General features: G+C 52.4%; 8 protein-coding genes across 9 annotated transcripts; 5 read left to right on the top strand and 3 right to left on the bottom strand.

Annotated features, from left to right (window-relative positions):
• Positions 1–148: 148 nt before the first annotated feature.
• Positions 149–6,005, bottom strand: J3458_011708 (uncharacterized protein). The gene is made up of 2 exons (XM_007813936.2): positions 5,255–6,005; positions 149–5,067 (listed from the first exon to the last, which is right to left on the bottom strand). The coding sequence occupies exons 1-2, from the start codon at positions 5,362–5,364 to the stop codon at positions 2,181–2,183; spliced, it is 2,997 nt and encodes a 998-aa protein (XP_007812127.2). The 5' UTR covers positions 5,365–6,005; the 3' UTR covers positions 149–2,180.
• ARO2_3 (bifunctional chorismate synthase/riboflavin reductase [NAD(P)H] aro2) lies at positions 768–1,604 on the top strand (the record flags this gene model as incomplete). The annotated part of the gene is made up of 1 exon (XM_007813937.2): positions 768–1,604. One exon carries the CDS (start codon positions 768–770, stop codon positions 1,602–1,604), a length of 837 nt encoding a protein of 278 aa, XP_007812128.2.
• Positions 6,006–7,930: 1,925 nt separating the features above from the next.
• Positions 7,931–10,803, bottom strand: J3458_011709 (uncharacterized protein). 2 transcript variants are annotated; one of them, XM_066119950.1, is made up of 6 exons: positions 10,220–10,803; positions 10,150–10,159; positions 9,297–10,091; positions 9,126–9,236; positions 8,280–9,071; positions 7,931–8,216 (listed from the first exon to the last, which is right to left on the bottom strand). In XM_066119950.1, exons 1-6 carry the CDS (start codon positions 10,279–10,281, stop codon positions 8,199–8,201), a joined length of 1,788 nt encoding a protein of 595 aa, XP_065975068.1. In that variant the 5' UTR covers positions 10,282–10,803; the 3' UTR covers positions 7,931–8,198. The 2 variants fall into 2 exon arrangements, with proteins under 2 accessions (XP_065975068.1, XP_065975067.1); XM_066119949.1 differs by having other exon boundaries at positions 7,931–9,071.
• Positions 10,804–12,593: 1,790 nt separating this feature from the next.
• On the top strand, positions 12,594–14,539 carry J3458_011710 (uncharacterized protein). Its single transcript, XM_007813934.2, has 3 exons — positions 12,594–13,633; positions 13,710–13,991; positions 14,045–14,539. Exons 1-3 carry the CDS (start codon positions 13,150–13,152, stop codon positions 14,227–14,229), a joined length of 951 nt encoding a protein of 316 aa, XP_007812125.2. The 5' UTR covers positions 12,594–13,149; the 3' UTR covers positions 14,230–14,539.
• Positions 14,540–17,699: 3,160 nt separating this feature from the next.
• Positions 17,700–18,089, bottom strand: J3458_011711 (uncharacterized protein; the record flags this gene model as incomplete). Its single annotated transcript, XM_066119951.1, has 1 exon — positions 17,700–18,089. One exon carries the CDS (start codon positions 18,087–18,089, stop codon positions 17,700–17,702), a length of 390 nt encoding a protein of 129 aa, XP_065975069.1.
• A 636-nt stretch (positions 18,090–18,725) lies between these two features.
• J3458_011712 (uncharacterized protein) lies at positions 18,726–19,603 on the top strand. Its single transcript, XM_066119952.1, has 2 exons — positions 18,726–19,186; positions 19,250–19,603. The coding sequence occupies exons 1-2, from the start codon at positions 18,882–18,884 to the stop codon at positions 19,290–19,292; spliced, it is 348 nt and encodes a 115-aa protein (XP_065975070.1). The 5' UTR covers positions 18,726–18,881; the 3' UTR covers positions 19,293–19,603.
• Positions 19,604–19,985: 382 nt separating this feature from the next.
• J3458_011713 (uncharacterized protein) lies at positions 19,986–20,505 on the top strand (the record flags this gene model as incomplete). Its single annotated transcript, XM_007813933.2, has 2 exons — positions 19,986–20,176; positions 20,259–20,505. The coding sequence occupies 2 exons, from the start codon at positions 19,986–19,988 to the stop codon at positions 20,503–20,505; spliced, it is 438 nt and encodes a 145-aa protein (XP_007812124.2).
• Positions 20,506–21,287: 782 nt separating this feature from the next.
• J3458_011714 (uncharacterized protein) lies at positions 21,288–22,353 on the top strand (the record flags this gene model as incomplete). The annotated part of the gene is made up of 2 exons (XM_066119953.1): positions 21,288–21,352; positions 21,426–22,353. 2 exons carry the CDS (start codon positions 21,288–21,290, stop codon positions 22,351–22,353), a joined length of 993 nt encoding a protein of 330 aa, XP_065975071.1.
• Positions 22,354–23,046: the final 693 nt, after the last annotated feature.

Genomic DNA, 23,046 nt, shown 5'->3' on the forward strand with positions numbered 1-23,046 from the left:
CGCTGGTATCTCGCGCAATATTCTTTTTCTTGAAGTTACCTGATTATCACATTATTTTCTAATCGTCAAAGTCAATTGTAGATGCTTCACTAGGTCTAGTACCCGTTCCAACGGCACGGCACCAGAACTCATTGGCCAGCCGCCCTTCGTCCTGCCCCTCCCCCGCCAAATCCAAGATTTCGCCAGTTTTCACCACCGAGATCGGCTGACATCAGTCAAAAAACATCCGCTTTTGCTTCCCCAGTTCTACTCACCATCTCACGAGACAAGCCTCAACAGCATCAATCGCCCAGCATGTTCACTTCTGGACACTACTTCCGGGTCACCACGTCAGCATCACATCTTCCCCTTCCCCTCTCCTCGTCTCGCCAATCCACCCCATCTGACACCGACATCGCCAGCGCTGGCGAATCCCACGGCAAATTCGTCTCCTGCATCATCGACCACTGCCCGCCGGGCCTTGCGCCTGTCGAAGATGATATCCAGCCGCAGCTAAACCGCCGGTGACCAGGCCAATCGGCCATCACTACGCCGCGCAGTGAAAAGGACAGGGTCACCATCCACTTCTGACGGTCCCTAACGAGGACCAGCGACCAAAAGACTATGGTAATAAGACCATCGACCTCTACCCGCGCCCCAGCCACGCCGACTGGACCTACCTCGAGAAGTACGGCGTCAAGGCCAGCTCCGGCGGCGGCCGAAGCAGTGCGCGCGAGACCATCTCCGGCGTGGCCGCCGGTGCCGTAGCAGAGAAGTGGCTGACGGAGATGTACGGCGTCGAAATTGTCGCCTTTGCCACGTCGGTTGGCAACATCAAGCTCTTCGGCGACACGGTCGCCATGAGCGCCGACCCTGCCTTCCTCAGCCTAGCCGACACAATCACCCGCGACAAGGTCGACGAGTTCCTGCCGGTGCGGTGCCCGGACGCCGAAGCCTCGAAGCGCATGGAGGCCCGCGTTGCCGAGCTGCGCGACCAATACGACAGCACCGGCGGCACGGTGATGTGCATCATCCGCAACGCCCCCTCTGGCCTCGGCGAGCCGGCCTTTGACAAGCTCGAGGCCCTCATCGGCCACGCCATGCTCTCCATCCCCGCCGTCAAGGGCTTCGAGATCGGCTCCGGCTTCCTCGGCGCCGGAATGAACGGCAGCAGGCACAACGACCCCTTCGTCCCCGCGCCCGTCCTCGACGCCGCCGCCCACAAGACGGGCATCCCCCGGTCCCGTCTGCACACACCAAGACCAACAACTCCGGCGACATGCAGGGCGGCATTTCCAACGGCATGCCCATCTTCTTCCGCGTCGCCTTCAAGACCCCCGCGACCATCAGCCAAGACCAAACCACGGCCCTGTACGACGCCACGGGCGAGGGTGTCTTGTCGGCAAAGGGCCGCCACGACCCCTGCGTGGTGCCCCGCGCGGTGCTTGTGGAGGGCATGGCGGCGTTGGCTATTGCTGATGCCATCATGGCTCAGCACGCGAGACAGATGGGCATCCAGATGGCCAAGCACAAGTGACGCCCGTGATCACTGGATACGAATATATATATGTGAAAAGAAAAAAAAAAGTTTGAAAGTTTACGGACGCATATGTGACTTGGTTTAGTTAGATATCTGCAAAACAAGATTCGGCGTTGAGCCAGAAGATAGCTCGAAATATATTTCATTCTAGACAGCAGCACAAATGTATTTCGCCACAGGCTTAACAAAGATTTTGCAACAAAAAGTGATTCTTCAAGTTAATGTACCGTATGCTGTGTGCGATGTTGCATGCCGAAACACACAAATGCTGCTGTAATCCGATAAATACTACGCCTCAACTTTCCATTTGTCATTCGTTATACAAGACAAATAAATCAAAAGCCCGTATCCGTACAGTATTCCGCTTCCCAAGCTGAATTTCCAAGTCACAAAACCCCCCAGTGCTATTCCTCCCTTTTTGTTGCTGTTGTCCCATGCCAGTCCCCGAGTCATAAGATACTATATAGTCCCATGTGATACAATCAAGAAAGCAAAAACCCAATGGCCCCCGCTGTAAACGCCACGCCAAACTGATCGAGGTGCCGTTTCTATACTGCATCCAAAGTATAATCAGGTTTCATCCAATACATCATTCAAACAAAAGACAATTTCGAAATTCTCTATAACCAACTGGCTACGTGTAAAAGACTCGGATTGTTGGTTATTGACCAGTCTGATTTCCTTGCCCATTGTTTATGTCATGGTTCTCGAATAGGCCGAGGACATCACTCGGAATGTACTCGAGCCATCCACCCATGAGATCTGGTTGTTGTAAGCCCAAGGCACCAATATCGATATCCTGGCTGTCGAATGTAATGCCATCCATGCTTCCATTCCCAAATGCCCAGGATGATTGATATGGCATGCCCTGTGCGTAATACACACTATTGTTAGCTGTGCCCCCACCGCGGCCTTGGGAGTTACCGTCTGTCAAATTGCTCGCTGGCGACGCGGCATATCCTTCATAGCTGGCAGAATGTTGGCTGACGGGAGTAAACCCGGAGGGCACGTAAACTTTTGATCCTTCGGCCCCAGGGTCGGAGAACCCGTCGCTGGCCCCTGCAGCATGGCTCTGACCGGCCGCATTAGATAGAGTAGACGGTTTTCTAGCCCGAGTCCAGCGAGGAGAAGTAGTCGGCCCAGTTAGATTTGATGGTGGAACCGCTGGCGGGTACATGCTACCTGGTTCTGCGGGCATGCTTTGTCTGATGGGGTCGTAAAGCATATTTCCAGGAGGTGTGCTTGCTTGACGTTGTTGAACACCTTGAGCGTGTTGATGAGCAGCATTATTGACGAGATGACCACTTGAATTTTGGTACATCAAAGTCAGATTCGAGTTGGGTGAGTTCGCTGTGCCAGCCAAGCTCCAAGCAATGGGTGGCCCGCCAACTTTCGGAGAAGTCTGGGTCAAATGGCCAAAGTCACCAGCAACTCCAGGCTGAATAGGTGGCATCTTTGTGCTTTCGTACTCTTCAGAAGTAAATGTCTCACAATCCCAGATACCTTTGGCCTTCTGGTCCAGGGCCGTGAGAATGTATTTAACGCCTCCCCAGTATGCATGCATCTGTTGCAATGAGTTATAGCAGCGCTGATAATTCTGGTTTGCTGCAGAAGCAAGGAGTGAGTGCCTGGAATGCTTAGAGCTTGTCGTCTGTGTCTGCGTGGCTGGACGCTTCTTCGTCACCGCTCGGGGGGAACTTTCCCTCCATGGGCCTTCAGACGCATTGGCACTTGATTCCATGAGGAAAGCGCATGCAGCAATGTAGATTGGCTGGCTGGTGAACGGGTTACCAATAAAGCTTATTGGGTCTATGAGATCGGCAAATGACAATATGTCGCAAATCGTTTTCGCACTGCTCATGCTCAGCTCGCGACTGTCGGGGAGGAGTTGGTGCTCACTCCGCAGTCCCCCAAAGGGTGTTAACAGTGTGGGCTGGTGAAGCACAATAAATAGGGCATGAAACCAAAAATGTAAAAGTATAAATGTCGTCCCTTGCCCAATGCCTAAATATGCTTTGAAGTTGCCGACATTGAACTGCAGCCGGGCATCCCAATTTTTGTACATTTTGGTAACCTCGTGTTCCATTGTAGCAAGCTTGCGCCATTTGTCTTCGGTGAGGTCGCGGATATCGCGGATGTTATTTAGAATGTCAGACACTCGTCCGTACAAATGGATGATTTCCAAAAGCACTGGAAAGAGCACCGGCCACCCGGTTGCAGGGTCTACCCTCGCGGCTGGAAAGGGCAGCTCAAAGTCGTCGTCCCGAAACGTTACTGGACGTCCAGTACCAGAGGATATGACTCTGTCCAGGAAGAAGACGGCCCAAAACGTGTCGATGCGCTCTTGTTCCACTTCCTTCTGCTCGTCAAGACTTAGGGCATCAGAGTCACTCGTCTTCCTATCCCCTGGACTTTCAGAATCTCCATTTCCCCGGCTTCTGTGTCTTGTGTACCAGGAATCTTTCTCTCCCTGATATTGGATGCCGACCCTCTTCTGCAAGCCTAAATCCACAGCCATCCGAATGGCAAGGCCGAGATACATCCATAACGCACTGTCTTGGTTGGCGCCGAAGCCTTCGTAAGCCATGAGAAGTAATGCTTGGACGGCTCCGACAGAGGGACATGGAAACGTTTCCACAGTGGCTTGTTTGGCTCGTTGTGCGAAAACCTGCCCCCTCTCCGTCCTGGGCATCTTGTCGTTCCAGCCCGTAGATTGAGGAATGTCGCAAAACCTGGCTCCAATGGCGCATATGGCATCAACGAGTATGGGCTCGACTCGCTTCTCCATCACCATTTGTATAAACTTGGGTTCCTTCAAGAAAGGATAATTGCAGCCCAGGTGCAGGAAGAAGGTTTTGACCAGAGACAGAATGAGTGGATGGACGGGTAGGTGACTACTGGGGTCATAAACCGGCATGTCCTCCACGGCAAAATCACTACCTACGGCAATACTGCTTCCACGGAGGCCACTCGGATTTGACAATGGCGATGCTGCGGACTGTGATCCTCCTGTAGATCTGCGCCTATCTCGGACAGATACGACCATTTGCTTGAACCCGGGCACAATCGCAGTCGGACCGAAATATCGAAAATATGGCACTCGATGATTGTAATTGCGGCGCAAAGTCGGTGAGCCTGGGGTGTCGTCCGAATTGGCTGAAGGGTGTGATGAGTGCTGTGTCGGAGAGATTGGAGGCTTAAGGGTGTCTAGTTCAGGGCGGGTGACGGAAGGTTTGCGATATGGGGATACGGAGCCTTGTTTTTTAGTCTCATGGCCGTTGACGTTGGCGACACTGTTGGTGGTTGGCGGTGTGGGTATAGCATCGGATTTCGCGCGCACCGTTTTCTTGCTGTCCTCCTCGGTTGGAATGTCATCCAAAGCGACGTCATCGTCTTCAGCAGCCAGTTTGGCTTCAAGCGATTCTACAGGAGCGTCTTTTCGGCTATCTTCTGGATATCCCTGACACTGATGTCCATTTTTGGTGCATGTCGAGCAGACCGGTCGCTCACCAGCGCATCTCGTTTTCCGTCGTCGGCAGGTCAAGCAACTGCGGTACTAGTTAGATTTGGACCTTGTGGTTGGGATTCGAGCAATATTCAGGCCATCCTGTGTTTCGGTGAATGGCGAGGCACACGAGGGGTAGTGGGAAAGGACATAAATGGCAGCTTTTTTTGGTGAGGCTGGCGACGCAATGCAGAGTCGCAGAGGCTGAGACAAGAGGACGGTAGACTCACGCGGCATTGATTCTGCGCCGCTTGGACGGCGGTTGGCCTTGGTTGTTAACGAAGCGGATCTGGCGAGGCGGCGGAGGACCGGAATCTGTCTTGTTGAGCAGTGAGGTCATGGTTTGATTAGACCATGACCATGACGGTTTGGTGTGGTGTGAAGGTGTATGTTGTTGTGGTGTCGTGGACGAGAGGGACACTGGGTGAGGCTCGCCTTTGTTTCGTGGGGAATGCTCGGGTTGGGCGTCGCGGGTCGGCCCAGTCGTGGTTCACGATACTTGGCGCAGTACGGGTCCAAGGCAGCAGAGGGGTGCGGCGCACAAAGTTCAGAAGAAGCCAGCGCAAAGCATAAATGGCGAGAGGGCGAAAGAGGGGGTGCTTAAACCGAGACGTCAGCGGACATGGTGCCGTGGTGCTCAGCGCTGGGCAGAGGGCAGAGGACGACCACGGCAGACGAACAAAGGACGCTGGATGACAGACTGATGGCTGACGGCTGACGGGAGAGGGACGATGAGGTGGTGGTTTTGTGGCGGCCTACGTTCAAGACTGTTGGATGGCCTTTGTCGAGCTGGTTGGACAAGAAGCCCGAGGCGGAGAGGTGCAGAAATTCCAGCTAAAGGCCAATACGACCTGATAGGACCTAGCGATGCCGACGTGTAATAGAGGCGTCTTCAGCTCCCGCGGGCCGCCAGAGCTGTTGGCTATTATTATTTGGCCGAGGCGTTGGCGTTGGCGCTGGCGTTCAATGATGGCGTTGACCGTTGACAGCTTTGAAGAGAAGCCCAGAGTGCGCATGTGGCGCCGGGTGCCAGTCACGCTTCTCAGGTTGCAAGGGTCACTCCTGGACATTGAGGGTCATGGAGTCCAGCCAACTCGCGAGGACCGGCGGAAGACCGGGGAAGGTGCAACCACAAGCGGGCCCAGGCGGGAGGCAGGGGTGTGTGGGATGTGGGCGGCGGGCGGGTTGCTCCTGCCCTGGACTGCGAGCGACCAAGTACGCATGTCCCATGTACCGAGCGCCTCACCAAGGGGTTCCATATAATAGGCACGACACATGATATGTGCACAAAGTCACTCTATTGCCCTGCCGTTGTACCTTGTACTCGTGCTGCAGACACACAGAAAGACCTCGAGACGGATATTTGACAGCAGTATTCGAGGTGACTGGTCATTTTCTGCACCATGAGCTTTCTAAAGTTGGCCACAATCATTCCCCCTCAACAAAACCCATCATCTCTCCAAGGTTGCGGTTGGTGCAGTCCCGAGACACTTGCATTTCCTGCAAGTGCCTACTTGCAGAAATGCACGTACAAGAAGCCGAAAACCTGTACGGACTGAGACAACCTCGCTGTCACTTCTGGTTGGTGTTGGCTGGGTTGACTCGACTCCGCCCAACCGCACCGTTTGGTCCGCACATCCTTCCTCCTCAGCTCGACTCGACAACGTCGGCATATAATAGTACAACACCGCTCGATGTGCGACTACCAGTGGAAACTTTAAAGCATGCCGAGTCTTCCGATACCAGACGACCCTCTGCTGTTCAATTGCTTGTGAATTGCGTCTCATTACCAAGACTACAATACAGACACTACCATTGACCTATCTGGGACCATCCAAACAAGGCAACCTGATGTAGAGAATGCATCACGACGATCCCTGCAACATCCTGCGCCTCTTCATGGCATTAGAACGGAGCCTAAACTGAGAAAAACCGGGGCAGTGTCGGCTCCAGAATCGGCGGAACGCTTGCTTGGCTTGTCGGCATTATCTTGTACAACACGAAAAGATGCCGACTCCTTGGCTCAGTCCTTGTGGCCAGGCTTCCCCAGTGATCCATCCATCTCGGGCCGGAATTCAGCAGGCCATACTCCGTAAAGTCCCCCGAGCTGTGAAGAAGGTTTACCTGTAGCCTGGCCGAACATGTGGCTTTCTCCCATCCCGCATTATTTCCTGGCTATTAGTTCGCAGATACGTACCTTTTTCTCGTCTTTCTCCCCTACCATTCGCTCATTATGCGGCTGTGGCAATCAAGGCATATTGCGAGCAGGGGGGTCTAAAGGTCTGTGTCTGAAGGGCAGCTTTAACGTGTTACTAAATGTACAAAATCCTAGATAACAGTGCCCGGTTTAAAACCTAATAGCCTACACTTTATCTGCAAACGAAGGAATTTTTATTCAATGTAAGGATCTTTGCCAAATTCTTTGCGGGCCTGCTCGCCTGGCCAGTTAACTTGATGCTCCCCATGACCCTCTAAACTCCTGGCAATCGATGTACACTACCAGCCAACAGGTATTCCATGGTTTGTCGATCAGACCTTGTGTTCACTTTGCGCATCAACATCGCTTGCATGGTGGAGTCATCATAGGGTCGATTCACAATGCGAGGCCGTCAACAGGGAGAGGCAATCACCTCTCTCACAAGGGTAGTTCAGCAACACAGATCGGCCTCTCGAGTAGTCATACTAGCTGACTGGAGTCTCGGCTGAAACCTCCCGGAAGTAAGATGCGGCTGATGCCCGTCAGGATACCGCATCTAGGAAAATATGAAGAGCTTGTTTTAGTGATACTGCAGTGCAATTTCGCCAGCAACAGGAGCCACCTCATGTCACACCATAATACACGTGGTCCATTGATTCTGTAATACGGTGTCATGAAAGGGATACGACACGCCAGCGAAGTAGACTACGGAACAGGTTTTGTTGTCAGACCACGGCAGAATGCTAACTATTTTTTTCAGTGACGAATCTGCTTCATTGCAGGGGTTACGCTGGACATTGTGTCACCTAGGGACATTGGGGAATAAGGCACTCAATAATATTATACCAAAGCCCTGCGTCCTTTGGTCTTTGGGGAGTCGGAATCGCTTGCTTTTGGCACCTGTTCCAGGAAACATAGGCATCGCTTCCCTTTGCACAGTCCCGTCCACAGCCTCCTCATCAAGCCCATCAGCAATTTCACATCCTTTCCCATATCTGCAGGAAAACAAAAAGTTATTATTATCCAAAAACGATAGTCATGCCCATATCCTCGCTCACCCTTCTCCATAGATCCTTCTTACCCTGTCCCGGAGTGATGATCGCCCCTGGGCTGTGGTCACCGATCTCATCCGCCCGGTTCCAGACTTCTTGCACCACCTCCCAAGCTCTGTCGATATTTGTCATTCCCTGTCTTTGGCCAATGCCCCTGAAAGCTTTTCTGGCCAAATATCTATCTGTTGGTTCAACAGCCTCACAGGACGCAACAAACAAGGGCCATAGCAGTGCACCCATAGGTCCTTCGTGTCTCACAGTCGCCTCGCAGTGCACGAGGCTGATGGAGGTATGGCGCTGCACCGTTGGGTCATCTCTAGGAGAATCATAAATGGTTCGATGCAGGTACACCAGAGCCGAGTGCCTGTAGGCCAAGGCCGTATTGAAGATGCTTTGGAACTGCTTCATTCTAGCCCCGAAATTGGCCGTTGATTGTTGGAGATTGGTCTGCGGACCACGCTCTACTGGCAGCATCGGCCGCCATTCCTCGAGAGAAGACTCAACGGCGGCGCATTCTACGCCCAATCTAGCACGCAGGTCGGCAATACCCGAGAAGTCACCACGAGATGCTGATTCTTCAATACAGTTCTTTAGAGCAAGGAGACCCGATAGTCTGTGAATGACTGGCCATAGAGATGTAGCGAGGCCGAGCAACGCGTCCACACTGACAGGTGGCGATGATGAGCCTTGTGAGTCTGTCTGCTCAAGGAGCCCCGTGAAACTGTCACAGCTTGGATGATCCGACACTGGCGCCGTACCAGATGACAAAGCTGCAATCACATCGTAAAATCGGAACGCCTGGTTGGACAAGTTAGGTTCTTACCTCATGCACTTGATTTACGACGGACTTACTCTGTCTAAAAACAAACTAGTCTGGTCATTTCTGCTCGGCCCATTCCGCATTATTGCCATCGCACCCTTCAAATGACCTTCGACCAGATTCGAACGCTGTCTTTGTACGAGCTATGATACTGTGAGTTAATCAATGACGAAACGATAAAGACAAAGGTTTATCCGACTCACCACCTCGTAGTATACTAGTAAAATAATGGTTGCCAGCAACTCATTCTTGTCTGCATCATTGCCCTTTTCTATGAGTTTTGCCAGGCTACGAAGGGCTTCATTGTGAAATTGAATGCTCTTTTGGTCGTTGTCCATCTTCCAAACCCTTTTTGCTTCTAAGTGGGCGCTGGCAAGGGCATAAATGGCACTCTTAACAGCCGGACTGTTGTACGCAAGTGGAAGAACAAGTTGCTGGAATGGGTTTCCTTCATCTTCTCTCAAAACTATCAGATGGGAAATGGTATTGCAAAAATGATTCACAAGGACTCGGTGATGGTAGTCGTCGGAGAATTCCTCAAACGCAGGGGCATAAAACTCGAACAGCGGTGACGGGGTGGCTGCAGGCGCGGTGAGGGGGAGGGATGGGCTGTGTCTGGACTTTGAAGAGACATGGAGGCTCTCAGATAAGAGTTGGGTCCCATTACTCAACAGAGATAGTGAATCATGGCCGAAGGGGCCTAGAGAGTCGCGTCCACGATCTTTTGATATAGACTCAGAGGTGTCCCAAGGAATGGGGTGCTGCGTTTCGTGGGAGGTCGATGTCCTCGCCAACGTCAGCTGATGATCCAACGTTGTTTGGACTGACACGCAGCTCTTGGGATCCCCAGGAAGTATGGGGGGTTCTTCAGTTGATGCTTTCTTGTTGGCAGCCTCGATCTTGCGGCGCTGACGCGGCTTTACTGGTTCATACCGACACTCCTCGCCATGCTCCCGACACCTACTACAAGTTGGCCGAAGTTCATCACACTTCTTCTTCTATTGTATATCTTGTTAGTGGCACCGACGACATTACACGGCGAAGGCAGAATAATACCTTATCTTTACTGCGTTGAGTTAGCGATGAAGACTGGCTACGAAGTCGTCAAGTCATGGAGAATACTCACCAATAGTTGCAACCTGTGTCGAGTGTGGGACAGCGATTAGCAGCGAGATTTAATGAGCGCATAGAGCGGACTGACAGGCCGCTGCACAGCTTAAACTAACTTGTGAGACTCACCAGCCCGTGATCGCTTTCTGGGGACTTTGGGGACAGCAAGCCTTGTGTACAGGAGCATCTTTTCGGCTGAAGGCGGTGAAGAGCTGCGAAGTTGCACGGTAGTCTTCGAAGTCATTCAATCGAGGCAAAACGGCAGTTGAGGGTAGCCTTGGCGACCCTTGCGACCCTTGCGATTCGCCTAATTAATTTGAACCTGGCGATTCCAGTGGTCTGCTGAGATTTGAGTGAAACCAGCAGCCGAAATAGCGTCGTATCGAAGGGTGGTCACTGGGTACGGCGTATGCTTTGAGTTGGATGAGCGAGGCTTTCCACAACAGGGTGAGCCAACCACGATTGAATATGAATGGTTTCAAGAAGTTCTGGCCCGCCAGAGGCAAACGTCGTCACGCCCGTAATCCGACTACGGGGTTGTAGCTCCGCAAGGCCTCAGGGGGGAGGGAAGATAAGTAAGCCCAAGGCAGGTCCCGATTTGTCAAGGATGAAGCCTTAAGAAATATGGAATCATCAACAGGCGATACCCTTGAGACGAAGAGGCAGGCCGTGGCTCTCCAAGGTGAGGGTGGCGCTGGACTTGTTCTCCTCGTCCACTCAACATCGTGACATGGCGTCGAATTGTTTGCATGGCCTGGTCCTGTTGGCATCGTCGGACGAGAAAGGTCCACTTACACAATCCACCGTACTCGGCGTGACAACCAAACGCGCAACGAGGGGGATCAACGCTTTGTGCGAACCATAGCCCCGAGGCCCTCTCCTGCATGGAACTAGAATTGAAACAGGCATGGTTCACCGACCTGGCGCCCATGGTTGTATTCGCTGAAGCTTCTCGGGTGGAGAGACTGGGTTACACTGCGGGGATCCCTGATAGCTTTCGGCCAAGGATATCTTATGAGGGCGCCAAGGTCTTTGGCATGAACCCATCATCTGAAGTATACAGAACTGTGGCGGCATGGTGAGGGATGAGGCTTCGGGTAATTTGGAAGAAAGGGCATGGAACTTTCTGAAGCCCCCTGACTACCGACTTCGCCATGAGCCAACTGATGCTGCGGACTGCGGGAGTTGCTCTAGAATTCGGAGACGACAGATGCAAGATGATCAACAGCGGCTCGTTGGGCTTGTGGAGTCGGCCACGTTGACATCCAGGGACGATGCCGGCTTCACCAACGAGCCGTTTGGGAGTTCCTGGCAGAGGTCCTGGCAGAGCCTCTTTCCCAGCTTGAGAGGCGGACCTGTCATGTTGTATCACAAGCATCTTGTTGCATGAGGCTCATATTGTCCTATGTTATTGGGCTCTCTCGGTTACCTCATACTACAACGCTACCCTTTGTCCGGCAAATGCGATTGGCAAGCCATGGTCTCGTGTCGCTTGACGAGCAGTCCGCAGCCGTCATTAACGTGCGTCTTGCCCTACCCGTCGGACGATACTGACTAGTGTAATGTGGCGTAGGCATGCAACGTACATATGTCTCGCTTATGAAAATCATCAATTGCCGACATGGACGCGACGCATTTGCCGCTGGGCGCCGCTCGCTACGAAGGGCTCAAATGCTGTTTCTCATCAAACCGCAATGATGGATGAATGTGCGACCCGGGACGGCATCTCCCACACAATCATCTCCACAACCAACATGTTTCGGGAGCCCAGCCGAGAGGATCAAGTTTCCCCAGATTCGCTACGGGCAGGCCAAGAAATGAGATATTACTATCCGAACGTGGTCTCCCAAACGTCGGGGTGCCCAGATCACAGCCTGTGGCGAACAGGCTTTTCCGAGCGCACTAATCCGACCGGAAATTAATAAATTTCATTTTTCTCCTTTGCAAAAAAAAAAAAAAAAAATCCCTTTTGTTGCAACCGAGCTCGATCCGGTCCAACTGCCCTTTTCCCTCGTGGCCGTCTCCAACCACCGTGCCGCGCATGAAGCAGCCCTGCAAGTGACACGGATGTCGTCGACATCGCTCATTAGGCTTCAGGTTCTTATCGACTGATACGCAAAGGCTTTACGGGGCCACTATGGACCAAACTAGCGCTTCGGCATGCAACACTCTGCTCCAGCCCTGACCAAACTAGTTTTGTCCCCTGCCACATGGGATATTCTCTCATTGCGCAGCTTTGATCTGAATCATTACGGGAACACGGCAACCCATCGCCGTCGACACCTTGGTGCTATTTGTGCCGCGGCGAGCGCCTAGGTTTGTAAGGGCCGCGTGAATGACGCTCGATAGGGTATGTGCCATTGTGTCACGGTGCGCTCGAAGGCGGGTATTGCGGACGGAACGCTTGGGAGGATTTCATCCGCCGCTTCTATCTTTCCAAATTGGATTTTCAAGGAGCCAGGCTAGTGCTAAAATATGAGCCTAGTGGTCGTGGCGTATACCAGAAGATGGCTTTCTACTATTGGCCTGGCTAATTCCGTTGCAGTTGCTACATATTGATGCGTGATAGTGCTGGTGGATGCGGAAAACCCGTCACCCGTTAGCTTGTGATACAATGGCCTCGACGAGTCTGGGTGTTTATGAATCATCCATCGGTCGCAGAAGTCTTGGATGGACAGTTAGATGTGCCCAAAGCAGGAATACAAGCCACGGCACAGCCAATTAGCCATCAGAACCCACTTCCATGACGACAGGTTGCTATCATGTTAGGTGTGCTCGTCACCATGAGGTCAATACACAGGGTCGAGGTTGAGGGACCAGCCCGGTATTCTTTAGAGCCTGCGACAATATTTAAGCTTGTAATTCCAAGACGGCCATGGGGGGTGTTTTTTTGCTTGTACTCTCGCCGTACCGAGGCATTCATCATTTGTTAACATTGAAACCACCATGACATCCAAATTCAAAGACGGTATGCGCGACCCCTCTGGCCAGTTTTCCAGCCCCTGTCCGTCTAACAAATCAACAATAGAGCAAGACATCCCCGTCTCCAAGCAGACGTTTCCGGGCATGGAACGAGACATGCCGTCGCCAAAGCCCACTCGCGAGGAGCTGCCCGAGGCCGGCGGAACCGCGACAACATACAAAGCGGCCAACAAACTAAAGGGGAAACGGGCGCTGATAACCGGCGGCGACAGCGGCATCGGCGCAGCCACGGCCGTGCTGTTTGCCAAGGAAGGCGCCATTTCAACAATCGTCTATCTGCCCGAAGAAGAGCAAGACGCCCAAGACACCAAGAAGCAGGTCGAGGGGTCGGGCGGCACATGCCACCTCTTTTCCGCAGACCTTGTCAAGAAGGAGAATTGCCAAAAGGCAATCGACTTTGCCATGGAAAAGATGGACGGCATAGACATTCTATTCAACAACGCGGCCTGTAAGTCGGGCATTATGGCTTGAGGAAAGAGTTTTTTTTTTGTTTGGGGGGGAAACACAAAGCTAACCCTAGATAGATCAGATGATGGTGCAGGATATCCTCGACTTGCCGGACGAGCAGTGGATTCATACATTTGACATCAACATGCACTCGTACTTCTTCATGGCCAAATACACCCTCCGGCACATGGAGCCCGGCTCCGTCATTATAAACAACGCCTCGATCAATGCGTACATTGGCCGGTCGGACCTGTTGGACTACACCTCTACCAAGGGGGCCATCGTTTCCTTCACGCGAGGCCTGAGTAACCAGTACATATCGAGGGGCATTAGGGTCAATGCCGTGGCCCCGGGACCCGGTACAGTAGCAGACTGTAAAGAAAAACGTGAGCTAGTAGCTGACCGCCTCTAGTTTGGACGCCGCTGATTCCGGCGACTATGGATAAGAAGGCGCAGGAGGAATTCACTAGCCCCATGGGTCGGCCGGCTCAACCGTCCGAGATTGCGAGCTGCGTCGTGTTTCTCGCTTCCATGGACAGCTCGTGTGTGAGCGGGCAGACGCTGCACTGTAATGGCGGCGTGGTGGTGAATGGGTGAATTGGTTTTATGACGGTATTGGCTGGGTGCGTGGTAAGTTGGTCGATGTAGGCGGCACGAGGGAAAACAGACTGGCATGTTGGGCTTTTGCCAGCCTTTGGATGTTTCTGAAAGTACTACCCTTCTTCGACTGCTTCGCAGACTGACTTGATTACTGGATGTTGTAATATCTGGATTTCGTGATTGTATCTAAATTTGTAGTTTCTACGCATGCTGTTGCTTCAATTTGCCACACAGTCGCCTTGGCATGATGAACCTGGGCCGGGAGGACATGGTACAGGTTTTTTTTATGCCATTTGCTTCCGTTGACGCCATTAGGTTTCTCAAGTGTTGTACATCACATGTCCCGGTTTTTAAGAAAAGAGTCCAAGTCTAGTCTCGACACGAAGTTGGATAAATTATGAGCCTCTGTCTCACGCCTGCTGTTTTATATTGCCAAACTATCAGGAACTAGCTGCTCCGTGTAAAAAATCGTTGTCTTCGGAGGCCAGCTACCCTTATCGTTTTGGTCTGGAAGCGAGAGGGCCGAGAACGCTGGTGTAGGAACCCAAACCCAGACATTGCGCCACCTTGGTATTCCAAAGCTAAAAGTGATATTGTACCCTTGCTCCGAGCCAGAGACCAAGGTCATGTATATGTTGGCTCGCGTCCGCGGAGCTTGTAACGCTGGACTGATCAAACCACCGCTCAAGTTCATCCTTGGCAACCGACCAATCATGCCGTATGCTGCGATATCCGACGATATTATTTCGTGTTCGTTATACAACGAATGGTGTATATTCGTAGCTGGATTTAGCAATACGGAAAGGGGCAGTCAAGCCAGTCACCACCTGGCCAAGTGATACTGGTCGCTCCCCCTTGAGCTTCACAAAGCTCGGCCAAGTGGCTTGTTTCCTTGTATACACGTGAGCAATGTCACATAGCACCACAAGAATACCCGCTTCCCGGGACCGAGTTCTGACGGATACTGACGGAATGATGTGTTTTGATCGTTTCGAGGTGGCCTATTTGGCAGGAATCAAGCCATAAAGTCGTCTTCCCGAATACGATAATCCACGCCGTATTTGTAACCACCGACGTCATCAACCCTGACTTATTCAGGATACATGAAAAGCCCAATATCCTTCCTATTAAGCTACAGAAATACCCTGCTAATGGAGTGCTAGTAGCAACAATTCACAATGGTCTTGGTCTCTCTGTCCCACAATGCGGCTGCTTCTCAGCACAACGGGCATCCCTCCAACATGGCATCTGAAACTGAATGCGCGACGCCTTCGCTCTCCATTCATCGACTTACCCCCTTTACCATGTTAGAATTCGAAGGATCCAAAGCCTCTATAGCCGCTACTTTAGGAACAAGAGAAAGCCCGGTATGGAAACCGGAGAAAGACAAGTGGGCCGAGCAGATCTATGACAAGAGGTTTTGATGCCTTGATACATGAGGAACTAGCGAAATGCCCTTACATAAAGTGTCTGGCTAGTTTGTATGGAAGCCGGGACGTATGGTCGTCGCGCAGTCACGCTCGCAGTTTTGTTCATGTCGGCCATTTATTCCCGACCGGCACCTTTTCTACCGTCTGCAAGTGGCGCAGCGTTTCCAGGCAAATCGAGCAAGATTGTACGCCAGAGGTTCTCATCGCCCTAGAGCAGCTTCATGACGTAGACGCTTCTTATCGCGAAATCGAGGCTAAAGAATCACCCCTAGATTCCGTTGGACACGTCGTTCTCTGCGACATCGGTCCTCTAGGCAAGCTTGTAGCTCGTAGACCCGAGGACCGCCTAGGTGTAAATGGAGCGTCTGGAATCGAAGCTCATGAATATTTTCAACGGCCTTGACTGGTGAAAAGTTGCAAGGAGGGAACATGAACTCGCGGTTAAGCCCGACAAGCTCTTACTATGCTTTGAACAAAGAAGCCGTAACCAAGACAGCTTGGAAGGCTTTTTTTCTCAGGTTTGAGCGTGGGCGAGGCAACCAGTGTCCAGAGGGATATCGCTTTGTTGGCTGTCGCTGAGTCCCTTTACGTTGCCGGTGGGCAGAATGAGGACTGGGAACTGGTGTGGCAATATGCAGACCAGACATCCATCTCTATGACCCCCCGAACCAGACGAGTACATGCCGACACTCGTCGGGGTTGCCTACCTGGTTGATGTCGACCTTGTCCGGCTGCTGCATGCTCACGGCGCAGCTGCTGATGTCGGCTATCATGATCTTAGCATACTTCTTCCAGGTGGATCTTCGTTTGCTCTTGAGCAGTTATTCAGCGCGGCTCGGGCTTACTTGGGCAGTTATTAGAGACGCATGAGCTCTTTAACTCCGTACTAGGAAAAAATTCACCATGGGCGAGATATTTGCGATATAAAAAAAGGGACATGGGCCCAACTACGTGAGTGAGCATGGGGAAAAGTATCCCACGCTTCCATATCCCACACGCCCTAGGGTAAGCTATTGCAATCCGGTGCCCTACGGACACTCGGCAGCCCCTGCGAGATGAGATTTGCAGCGAGGTACATACAGGCTTTAGAGGCGGTGACCAGAAGCAGGAACCGCCGCTGTGGTATGGCAGATGAGTGGACGCGGCTGTGGTGCGACGGCGTCTTGAGATGGAGGCTTGGTGGGCAGAGAGGGGATTGGAGGGCAAGTCGCGGCAAAGGTGGTTCAAACAGCCGCAAGAAATCGGAGACATGGGGGCAGAAATAACACGGTTCCTATTCCAAGAGCGGAGATGAAAAGTCAACATCACAAAGGAGAAGTAAAACAACAGCATGGCATTGGACAAGGCGGATGATAAGAACGGTCCTCTGACAGAAGATACTGTAAAGCTCAGACGACGAGAATCGTTATGGCTCATTCCGTATGAACCAGAAGCCACCCACTTGCTTTGTTATAAGACAGTTGTTACGAGAATCCAGTCCATATTGTCTGCCACGGTTGTGCCACGGACCAGACGGATAGATTTGGTCGTACAAGCAGTCGACAAAGATCAAATTTGCAAGTGCACACCCCAGACGCACGAAATGGCATGCTATTGACGAGACGTAATTCTCGCATAAAACAGCAGATAATTCCAAGCAATTATGCTCAGGCAAACCATCATTACGCTTAAAGATTGAATAGTAGCACCACAATTGCTTAGGGTAAAAGCCGCGATGCTTATGCATAGCATACATCAATAATGGCTGGCACGCGGAAACCCATGCAACGCCGAGGACCAAGTGCCCGTAATACAAAGATGGAGATAGCCGGTGTGAGCGAACCAGGGGAATAAGCTTGCATCTTTCTTTGCCCAGTTCTAGCCATGTGGCGCGCTTACTCTTAACGTTGTCGTTGTGTCTTTGGGAAGACGGCACTGCTAACCAAACGCAGAGGGTGACCGAAACGCTATGTGTACGACCCGCTGACATGATGATACTGTTTTGAGTCTCTCCACGTGCGTCTGGGCGTCTCCTAAACGACTTCGTTCCTCCAAAGACTAGGGTGCGTTGGCTTTGCATGCAGAGTAGGCCAACCCGTACAGAGTAAATAACCCCGACTTCCCCGCTGTGGGCAAAGGTTCTCCTTGTGCCTGGTGGCGCTCGGCGGTCGCCACGCCCGAGCAACCCGCCCAACCCGGCACCAAGTGCTTGACAGAGAGACCCGTAGTGCTTTTGCCAGGAAAGACATGAGATATGCTAATGTGACGTGAGGCGGGAAAAGAAAAAATAATTCCGATATCGACCTGCCATGGACCGCCATTTTTACTATGCTTCCTCAGTTGAATACTCCTTAGGCGTGCGGTGGGGAAAGCACTTTGAGTACCAAAGCCGCCGATCCGGCTGATGCCATTGCCCATTGCCAGTGGCTGGAGCTTGTCATCATGCATAAGTGAGCGGCGCGAGGGGACGTCACAAGATCATTCGCTGCTTATCCTGACAGATGTAACAATGATCCTGCGCCGGGTCGCCGGGCAGTCGACGGGAGCGTTGCCGAATGCCCCCTCATCATTTGCCCTAGTTGATTGACTCTGTGCTGTGGAAGGTGTTGTTTGAGCCGAAACATATAACACGCGAGCATTGTCGAACAGTCGAGTAAGAGCTTGATCAACATTGGCAGCAGACAGGAAAAGACTCGATGGTGAGATCAAGATGCTATGTGTATCGCCAAAAGTCGACTCGCCAACGGCTTGTGGCAGATTGAGACCCTCGTCTATTTAGTAAGCGGGCAACTCGCAAATACAAGCAGACACAAGACGTCGAGTTGATGAGGTCAGACGGCGATTTCAAAGACTTTGGTGAGGAGCCCGTCCAATTGAGTCATCTTGAGAGCTGGCGAGAGCCAACTGATATTGTCCAAGTGATACAAGGAATCGATGAGGGAAAACAAAAGAAAAAAGCAACGGCATGACCGGGCAGTCGTATCAAGTTCAATCATGTGGGAGATGACGGATAAGCAGGAAGAAAAACGTTTGAAGCGGCACCAGACCTTGGTCTGTTGCGTGAGTGGCGCCTGCCGGAGTAAGCTGGTGTCGAAGAAGGCAGGAACGACGGGGTCAAGCCTGTTTGCTGCATCACTACTCCGTATTCCGCAGAGGCCTCCTTTCCCCTCATAACGCGCAGCCCATCATGCAACGTCGAGTCGCTTTCCGACCGAATCAAGCTCAATTGGCTTTGCTGCTATGGCCTGCGAATGCTTCGTACACTCTCTGGCTTCTGTTTTCTGTCCTCCCGCCTCCCTGCCCTCTCCTTCTTTCTCCAAGTCAGTTTCTGCTCCCGTGCTACGCATCGTCTCTTCTCTCCACACGCTCTCGCTACTCCAACCACCTATTTCGGCACACCTCCAAAGTGACAACCATGGTGCACAGGCCAGCCCTACTGCAGTCTTCGTATCGCACGGAATAATGTCTAGGAAACTAACCACCTTTGAGCTGAACCCTCGGCGTTTCAAGGCGACGCGTCGTCAATCGACACTGGGGTTCAATGGGTTCGTCCTAGGGTGCCTCCTCTTTGCTTTGAGAACTTTCCGTACAACACTAACCCCGAATAGACGGGTGTTAACAGGCAGACCCCATTTGCCCCCGCCGCAATAGCACCAGCGCCGACCCAACATCCTCTCGTGCAGCTAGCTTTTGCTTGCCTGCTCACGTTGCCTCTGGACTCAGACCCAACATCCAAGGCACCTTGACCTGCCTCATGTGGGAGGTGGTGCATTTGATAGGTGGGATTCGACCCTGGGCCAGGACCTGAGCCCCCGGCTCGGTGCCTTTTGTCCTGCCTTAGTCAACGTGCCCAGTTGTGACCGTTCTTCTCACGTCCGCCTCTATCGGCTACCGCACCTGTGAGATTCGATAAACGGCTAGTTGACTCAACTCGAGTTGTACAGCTTATGCATGGGCCCCTGCCCATGTCCTCGTTGGATTGCTCCGTTGAAAGCACCAGTAGTAACAGCTTTTGCAAACCCAGCCTCAGGGCCGCACCACGTTGAGGTTGTATTGAGCATGCTGCCGGCTCGGCTGCATCCGCCAAGAATCGCAAAATTGCATCTTTTGAGTGATCCCTCCGTCTGAGCTCGTTCCCAATGCCCCAGTAGGCTAGTGGCATGGTTGTGCTTGGTCCGTTGGTCCTGCTTCTCATATATAGACTGCCTCTGCTGTCTTGAATCCCAATGGCCTGGCCCTTCTTGTCTTGTCACCGACTTCATGCAGGACAATCCCTCGCACATTACACTCAAAGTCGCCGATCGTATCAATCAAAAGTAGCTCTTTACCTACCTACACCTCAACATGAAGGCTGCCGTTGTTCTGTCTTTCGTTGCTGCTGCCGTTGCTGGCGCTATCGAGGCCCGTGATGGCCACTGCGGTGGTGATAACTGCGCTCGCCAGGTCACCGGTACCCGTGATGGCCTCACTGCCATTACCTCCCGCAAGAATGACTGCTCCAACTTCATGAAGACCACCGTGGTTCCCGACGCTACGTATGTTGCGAATTCGGATCCCAATACGGGACTCTCACTTTCCCCAAGCATTGATGAAGCCCAAGCTAACCCTGTCAAACAGCACCGTCACCGTCACCGTCACCGTTGACCCTGATGAGCCCGCTTCCCTGACCAAGCGTGATATTGAGTACCGTGCCGCTACTGAGGCGCCTACTGCCGTCCCTGCCTATGCTTCATCTTGTAATAACCCCGGCAAATACTCCTCTGCGTGCTCCTGCTGGGGCATCACCGCTGTTACCACAACCGCTCCCGTTCCCACCAAGACCGCTACCGTCACTGTTACTGCCGACTTTTGCGAGGACTTGTAAGCTGTTTCACAAAACTAGTTGGAGCAGACATGTGGGGTTTTGTTTGTTTTATATAAAGACCAAGTTTCGTTGTGTTTCACTGGGTTGGTTGTGCTTACTTGGCACCTAGCCCTCGACGACCCGTTTGGCCGTTGATGGGATTTATGAACAGATATGAAGACGGACAAGCGAGATCTGAGATGGCTTAGCTTAGATGGCAGATCTTCAGTCCAACTTGTTACACTGTTACACTGTAATACACAAAGAAATATACAGCCCAGGGTCTCAGGTCCTGGCATGTCAAACCAGACCCCACAGGTTCATCTTCCAATGGGTGATGATCCGGATACGGCGCCGTGTGGCAGCGCCAATCACTCAACGTGTGGCACACAAGGCTCGCAGGGCTCAAGTTCATGGTTCGTTAGCATCTCGTGCATGAACAGCGATGTGCGCTACCCGAGGACCTATCGTTTCAAAACAAACGGATGACGGCTGTTGAAACTTCTGGATCAAGTCGAAATTACCACAGTAGTCTTGGGAAGCGCTTCTCGGCTCGCCAGGCCCCCTCTAATCATCAATTAGGTAGTTTAGTATCCAGGACTGTATCATGGTTTGTTACTTCGGTCGAGATGTTGACTTTCCATAGCGAGATTTTCGTAAGTGTTTTCGACGAGACATAGGTAACGAGATATTCGCACCATGATTACTCCGTATTGTCGATCATCAACGCGACCGCTCAGCCGCAGCCATTCATGCCTTGGGAAGTTTTATCGGAACAAGCAGCAAGACAAATTCACCCAACCATGATTTTCCATATCGCTTCACTGGCTGCACTGCTCACTAAAGACGTCGATCTGCGTCTACATCTGTGTCTCGGATCGCAGCGACCTGGTCTAGACCCATCGCAACCATTGTCACCATCATGATGCTCAGCGTCTAAGTTACCGCACCATTACCACCTGGTACCGCCCTCTGCTCGTCGCCCTGTTCAATCCCAGCATCCCCTTCCATCTTCGCTGTCGAACTCTGCTCCTTCAACCCATCACACTGCTAACCTACTCCATTAACGCCCTCCCCTACTTCTTCTCCCGGCCATTCACCGTCGAACACCTCCCCGTCTTCCCCTCACGCGCCGTCCGCGCCATCATCTTCAAACACCCCGGCACAGGAAAAGGCCGCTCCCTCCGGCCTCTACACGTCGAAATCCACGGCGGCTCCTTCATTGGCGGTCTGGCAGAGAGCAATGCACGCTTCGACGAGCGTCTCGCCAAGGAGACGGGCGCAGTGGTCGTCAGCATAACGTACCGTTTTGCACCTGAACACATCTTCCTATGCGCCATAGACGACGCGGACGCTACTATAAAATGGATCCAGGACCACGCTCAGAGTAGATGGGGCGCCGACGCTACCTTGATGACCGTCAGCGGGTTTTCCTGCGGCGGCAAGAACCTCGTTCAAAGCAGCCGTTGCATTTTACGGTGCCCTGGACCTGCGAATGGAGCCGGGAAAGAACCCAAACCCGCCAACTATCCCAAACCGGACCCATTGGAGTTTTTGTTGCCGCTGTTCGATGCGTATGCGCAGCTAGCGAGGGCGAAACACATGGATGATCCGCGGCTGAACCCCGTGCTGGCAAGGAGGGAGACACTTCCGGAGAGAATGCTGTTGGTGGTTGCGGCGATTGACATCTTGTATGCGGAGCAGATGGCGTTCAAGGAGAGGATAAATAACGAGGCAGAGGGGAATGTGGTTGAGACGTTTGTTGCGCGAGACGGATTTCACGGGTATTTAGAGGGTGAGTTGTTCATCATGATGGGTTCACCTGGGGCTTTTGCGAATGAACGTACTGCTGACGAGATTGGTTCCTGATGCGGTTGTTAAGAAGGAGGTCAAGGATGAGGCGTTTACGAGGGCGGTGGAGTTTTTGAAAAGGACTTATTCGCTTCATGGGTGGGATTGGGCGTGAGATTGCCTGCCGCGAGACCCTAACCCTACCGTGCACTTGTGCGTCACGTCTGAGCGTGAGAGTGGCTTAATCACAAAGCCCAGCCCTACTTCACCCGCCAACGGCAGTTTCGTGTACAATGCGGCATCTTCCGCCGTTGCAAATGCCTCGTATCGCCGCCATATGCCACCAGAAGGTTCTTTCCCGCCACAGGCGCAAGGGGTACCGACAGATGTCATGCCAAGAATAGCACAAGTGGACTGCCATTGGCCAATAGCCAAAACGCCTCCGTTGACTGTTTCTGCGTCAGCACCTCATGGGACATGGAGAGCAATGATATTTATTTAGTTGAAAGCACTGGAAGAGATGAGGCGGCGTAACATACCGGCGGCAGTGACGCGCCGCCACTCCAGTGTGTCGCTTACAACAACAATCCACGACGCGGTCGTTCACAGACATTGAACTTGATTCTTTCCCAAGCAATGAAACATCATGTGTGGAAAGAAAATCATCCTTTATTAGCAAGTAACAATGTTACCAGCGCGGCCCCATGGGAAACACTCGTAGGGACCCAAATCAAATAGGACGCTTCAGGTTGAAACCCAAGTCGGCGGTGG

Source organism: Metarhizium acridum (genome assembly GCF_019434415.1).
Source record: "Metarhizium acridum strain ARSEF 324 chromosome Unknown scaffold_234, whole genome shotgun sequence".
In the NCBI taxonomy this organism is placed as follows: domain Eukaryota; kingdom Fungi; phylum Ascomycota; class Sordariomycetes; order Hypocreales; family Clavicipitaceae; genus Metarhizium; species Metarhizium acridum.

Bases quoted from the DNA above. Each gene is read 5' to 3' on its own strand.
- J3458_011708 (XM_007813936.2), bottom strand. From the start codon at position 5,364: ATGACCTCACTGCTCAACAAGACAGATTCCGGTCCTCCGCCGCCTCGC. The intron at 5,068-5,254 runs GTGAGTCTACCG...CTAGTACCGCAG, and splicing joins CGGCGCAGAATCAATGCCGC to TTGCTTGACCTGCCGACGAC.
- J3458_011709 (XM_066119949.1), bottom strand. From the start codon at position 10,281: ATGCGCTCATTAAATCTCGCTGCTAATCGCTGTCCCACACTCGACACA. The intron at 9,237-9,296 runs GTGAGTCGGATA...ACAGTATCATAG, and splicing joins TACTAGTATACTACGAGGTG to CTCGTACAAAGACAGCGTTC. The intron at 9,072-9,125 runs GTAAGTCCGTCG...TTGTCCAACCAG, and splicing joins CTAGTTTGTTTTTAGACAGA to GCGTTCCGATTTTACGATGT.
- J3458_011710 (XM_007813934.2), top strand. From the start codon at position 13,150: ATGACATCCAAATTCAAAGACGGTATGCGCGACCCCTCTGGCCAGTTT. The intron at 13,634-13,709 runs GTAAGTCGGGCA...AACCCTAGATAG, and splicing joins TCTATTCAACAACGCGGCCT to ATCAGATGATGGTGCAGGAT. The intron at 13,992-14,044 runs GTACAGTAGCAG...GACCGCCTCTAG, and splicing joins TGCCGTGGCCCCGGGACCCG to TTTGGACGCCGCTGATTCCG.
- J3458_011712 (XM_066119952.1), top strand. From the start codon at position 18,882: ATGGCCTGCGAATGCTTCGTACACTCTCTGGCTTCTGTTTTCTGTCCT. The intron at 19,187-19,249 runs GTTCGTCCTAGG...AACCCCGAATAG, and splicing joins TCGACACTGGGGTTCAATGG to ACGGGTGTTAACAGGCAGAC.